Genomic DNA, 5,142 nt, shown 5'->3' with positions numbered 1-5,142 from the left:
GAAGATAAGGCTAAGAGATGACCCATTGTAGACATGTTTTTCTTATCATATCTAAATTACATGCAAGACTTAAGATAAGACTATCTTATCAACCATTGTACATGCCCTAACTACGGGTTTGCGGGGTAGATACGGGTCGAAACCCTGTCCCCCCGCCGTCGCATTTCCTTGCGATTCCCCACTCCCTCCCTCGCATTTCTCGCCACCCGTGAGCCCCGTTCCGCCTCCAGCCGCCATGAGGGGTGGTATGTGGAGCTCCGACCGCAGCTCCAGCAGGGGCTACGACCCCGAGCGCGAGCGGTGTGTCCGCGCGAACGGCGCGGGGAAGCACATGATCAGGAAGTGGACCAACCAAGGCCTCCAGCTGCCGGCAAGGCTCCTCCGTCGCGAGACGGAGGAGTACGACCGTCGACACGGGAGGATGCCCTCCTCGGCCGCGGGCTCTTCCTCTGCCGCGTGGCTCACCTCTAGTGCGGCGCTTCTCCTCGTGAAGAGGGAACCGGAGGAGCGCGAGATATTCATCGTCAAGCGGGAGCCGGAGGAGATCCCGTGCCGAGGCGTCATCAGTCCCGAAGATTTCGTCAGCGGCGATGTCGAGGCGGTCGCGGCCGTGATTGCCGCACGGAGCTTGCAAGAGGAGGGGGAGCGTCGCCGCTACGACGAGGAGATCCAAGAGCTCATTTTCAAGCACGCGGTCACGACCAATCTCGCCGCGAAGGAAAAGGACGATGAGTGGCGGCGCGTCCGCGAGGAGCAGAAGAAGATGTACATCGACCTCGTCAGCTCCGACAAGGAGGACTGACCGACGACTGAGCTCCTCCACCGCGTCGGCCTCGCCGCCGCGAGCTCCTCCATTTTGGTAGCCGCGCGAGCCCGCAAATCCCCCCCCCCCCCCCCCAGTAGTAGATCAATGTAGTATATGATGAATTATGATCAATGTAGTATGTAGCTGAATTGTGAATGATCAATGTCGTTGCAATTTCTCTCGTGAAAGCTTTTTTTTAATCTACAGTTTCATATACGGGGTCTATTCTGCAACGCACGATTTCGCCTCGCAAAACAGATGTTCCGTGGACTGTAAACGTGTTATGCGGGTCGACATTATACGGGGTCTATTAGAGATACTCTTATGGATGGTATATGACGCGAAGTTCAACCAACTTCAAGAGCAAATACCATGACTGACGAAAAATGCGGAGAAACGGATAAATGCTTCAGGTACAATTATTTCCATCTACTCAAGAGCCACGCCCATTGTTAATAAATGACAATTTTCTTACAAGTCCGACTATCTCTATTTTTGATCTTGTTTATACTCTGTCAGTATCCGATTCGGCGATTCCCATGGCTGCTTTTGCTGGACTGGAGTAACGAACTAGTAGCAGTAGTACTTATTCAGTACCATGATACCATGATGACGTACTTACGAGCCTTCTCCCAAGCGCACAACACTTGCAGGATTAACAGCGGTGACGACACCATTACGCCACGTTGTCTTCACGCATGACTCATAGCGTTGTTGTTTTGCTTACAGACGCTAGTGCCGAACACGTACTGAATACTGGCGCCAGTTTGGTCTGCACTGTTCGCTTGTGCACTTGTGCTGTAACACAGTTGCTCACTTCACTCTGACGTAGAAAAACCAAAGAACAGCACACGTTCTCGACCGCCCATGCGTCCGCATCTCGCCGGCGCTCAAGTCGAGGCTCAACTTGCACCGTAATTTACAGGGCTGCATGGTCGATCCAGGCCATGATGGACGGTCCACGCCGTGCGTCTTATCTGCTAAGCATAAGCAGACACTCCGAATTCTCTACTGCACTAAACTGAACCGGAAGACCGAGACGGAGACGCGCTGTCCTCGCCTACTCATGACCCGCGCGGAAGACCCCGCGTCCCGACGCGCTGGCCCCCACCCGCCAGCCTCCGCGCAGAGGCATCTCTCGGAGATCAGGGACGTACGGAGGATGCCGCGGGCGGGGGTGGAGACAAGCGGAGGGGACGACCGGCGACCCCGGGCTGGCCTGGCCGTTGTCCCTTCCCGTGGCCCGTACGCGAGCTGGCGCGGACGGATCTGTTCCGCTCCGCGTCCGCACGGAACGGCGCAAACGCCATCGCGCCCGTGGACGCGCGCGGGGCCTGTCTCGGAAGGGAAGAAAATGGATTTGGACATGATCGCCTTCATACGGTGCTCGCAAAGATTCCATATGCTCTTCGTGCTTTTCTCGCCCCGTCGTGTAGACGTGTACCAGCGCATCATTGCGTCGACCACGTGCGTCCAATGCCGCCTAGCTCGATCGTCTGCCGATATGATGCCTGCAGTCGGCATATGCGCGCGCGACCGAAGCAAGAAACTTGGTCAGAAACGGCGATGATTGATGCTAGCCAGCCACGGTAGACAAGTGACCTATACCGAGCACCTAACGGGCTTGCAAGTGATCGAGTGAGTAGAGGCAATAATGGTGCTGATATAGTACGAGTTTTGGCGTTGCCATGCATGCACGGGAAGGAATTTCACAAAGTCGGGAATGATCCCGTGCCCGTGCTAGCTAGCTACTGTAGAAAGGGCACCGGACAATTTAAGTTGCCGTATGGACCATGCAGTCCAGGTTGCCCCGGCCGCAATGCACGGGCGGGCGCGCATGCGAGCCAGACGGACCCTACGTACTCTCTCTCACGTTCCCATCCAACCACAACTGGCTGTCGCGCATGCATGCATGGCGTTCGTCTCCAGTCCCCATCGGTCCAACTCCTAACCGAAGCAACGCACGCCCGATCTATCTTCTGGTAGTCTGGAACGTACACGCCTACGTGCTCGGGCTTGTCGTAGGCGGGAATCCGCGCTGGCTTTGTAGCAAACGCAGTTGCATTGCACGTGAGAAGAACGGAGACAAAATATACTCCACGGAATAACACAAAGAACTCTGTTATACGGGCTCACTCACGTAGTACGTACAATAATAAGCTAGTGGCAGTTCCAAATTTCCAATGCTAATTAACCGGAAATTAAATGAAATGACATAGTATGTTGAATCGAGGAAGCACACTTCGGAGCGTTTACACGCGCCATGCTGACGGTGATGGCGAGTGGTGGTGGCGCGGAGGGGTCCTCGGAGGCATGGGCGGCCTTCCGGCGGCGGGCTCCTCGCGGCGGGTGTGCTTGTGGGGCGGGGCGGTGGCGGGGGCGGGCACGTAGGAGGCCGCGAACACGGCCTCCCAGATCTCCGCGAAGGCGCGGAGGATGACGTCGTGGTGGTGCGGCGCGTTGAGGGTGAGGAAGCGGCGGAGCATCTGCCGCAGCTCCTCCCCGGCGATGATCCCGTTCTCCACGATCATCTGCACCATCGACTGCCGGAAGTCGCTCAGCGGGTCCTCGGACTGCTTCACCACCGCCACGCTGCCGTCGAGCCCCACTTCCACGCAGGCCTCAACAGTCGTCCCCGGTTCGACGCTGTCACCGGCGCGGCGATCTTTAGCGCCGCCCGTCTTCAGGTCGCCGCTTTTCATGGTCGCCTGCTTGTGCTCCAGTGGCGGCGTCGAGGCTTTCTTGTCGCGGCTGCGGTGGCTCTTCCGGCCCCACGACACGACGCTCTGCTCAAGCTCGTTGAGCTCGCGCAGCAGGCCGGAGAAGCTCTGCGTGGCTGCGGAGCTCTCCCTCTTGAAGTGGCCGTCGTCGCCGCAGTCGAACTCCGCCACGGCGTCCTCCCATAGCAAGGACGAGGAGGAGGCAGAGGTCAGAGTGTCCGTCGTCGTCGACGCCGACGGGTTGGCCCTCCCGCCCCTGTGCCGAGTCTCGGTTGTGGTCGATGTACCCGCGCCGGACGGCGAGGGCGACGCAGAGACCACCGACACGCTCTTGGCGTCCTTGCAGCCACACCCGAGCGCGAACCCGGCGCCGCCGTGGCGCTTCCTGACCGAGATGCCGGGGCTCAACATTCTTTCTGCTCTTGTCCTTCGGGAGTGCGCGCGTGTGGTACGGTGCTACTACCCGGAGGGACTTGCTCGTGTGAGGCACTGAGGCTAATTGCGCAGCGCTCTAGGTTCTCGACTTTTGGTTTATCTTGCTGGGTCGGGGCTTTATATATAGAAGAAGTGTGCATCGCTCAGCTAGGCAGCTAGCCCCCGCACTGTACGCATGGACGCGAACGATCCACTTTCGTTTCTAGATAAAGAGGCGCTTTATTAACTGTAAGGGCATCTCCAACGCAAATGTAACCCGTAAATTTTCTTTTGCATTCGTCCACGGACTGGGAAACGCCATCCAACACTAGCAGCATATATTTTAAACTTTTTTCAGAAAACCGAATAAAATTCATGCAAGCACGGCCAAATTTTATATAAACATTGCGGATTTCATACAAAGCGGAGGAAAACGATTACATTTTTTACATACTTTAACTTAAAAAGTAAAACTATGTGCACGCACGGTCGCCCAGAGCTCCACTCTCATAAGACGAATACACTAAATTAGTCTACGGCCCGGCCGCGACGAAGCCCTTAAGCTTGTCTTCCCCATGTCCGTCAACCCGCTCATCGGACTGTCGGGAGTCCCGGAGGGATATTCTTCCCCCGTATATTTCCTATGTCCAGCTGCGCCGCTCATTGGAGTGACGAAGACGGTGCTGCCGGAGAGGAAGGGTGCTTCGAGGAAGGGTACTTCCGTGAAGCTCAGGCAGGTGCTCGGGATGGTCTAAGATAAAGAAGAACCGGACATGTCACCGGCGACGCACCGGCGGGGCCTTCCTGAGACTCAATCGGCGGCGGCCTCCTGTGTTCAACCTCTCCTCGATAATGGCGGAGGGTGCAGGCATGCGAGTCGTCACCTTGTCGACATCCGTGCACGTGGCTTCTTTCTCAGTGTTCATAGCACGGCTACGCGCGCGTCGACGGCGGATGGCACGGTCGCAGGCACTGGATGCGGCGATGCCCGTGCCGATGTGGAGCAACTCGCCATTCCTTATCGAGCTGGCCTGAAGTGGCGAGTTGCTGAACCATGCGTCGGCTTAGGTGAGGGAGGTGGCTGGCATGCCTGTCAATATGACGTGTTTCCTATTTGACAGGCATGCGCAACACTCAATGCTGAGCCAAGTCTTTGCCGGATGAGGACGATGTGGCTTTTTTTTAGCATCAGTACAGACACAA

General features: G+C 56.9%; 1 protein-coding gene across 1 annotated transcript; it reads right to left on the bottom strand.

Annotated features, from left to right (window-relative positions):
* Positions 1 to 2,885: 2,885 nt before the first annotated feature.
* On the bottom strand, positions 2,886 to 4,043 carry LOC125512334 (transcription repressor OFP8-like). The gene has a single exon (XM_048677426.1). It carries the CDS (start codon positions 3,934 to 3,936, stop codon positions 3,058 to 3,060), a length of 879 nt encoding a protein of 292 aa, XP_048533383.1. The 5' UTR covers positions 3,937 to 4,043; the 3' UTR covers positions 2,886 to 3,057.
* Between the last annotated feature and the right edge of the window lie 1,099 nt (positions 4,044 to 5,142).

Source organism: Triticum urartu, chromosome 6 (genome assembly GCF_003073215.2).
Source record: "Triticum urartu cultivar G1812 chromosome 6, Tu2.1, whole genome shotgun sequence".
NCBI lineage: Eukaryota > Viridiplantae > Streptophyta > Magnoliopsida > Poales > Poaceae > Triticum > Triticum urartu.
This window is presented reverse-complemented; position numbering and strand designations above follow the sequence as displayed.

What these genes read in the sequence shown, in the direction of transcription:
- LOC125512334 (XM_048677426.1), bottom strand. Translation starts at nt 3,936, where the DNA reads ATGTTGAGCCCCGGCATCTCGGTCAGGAAGCGCCACGGCGGCGCCGGG.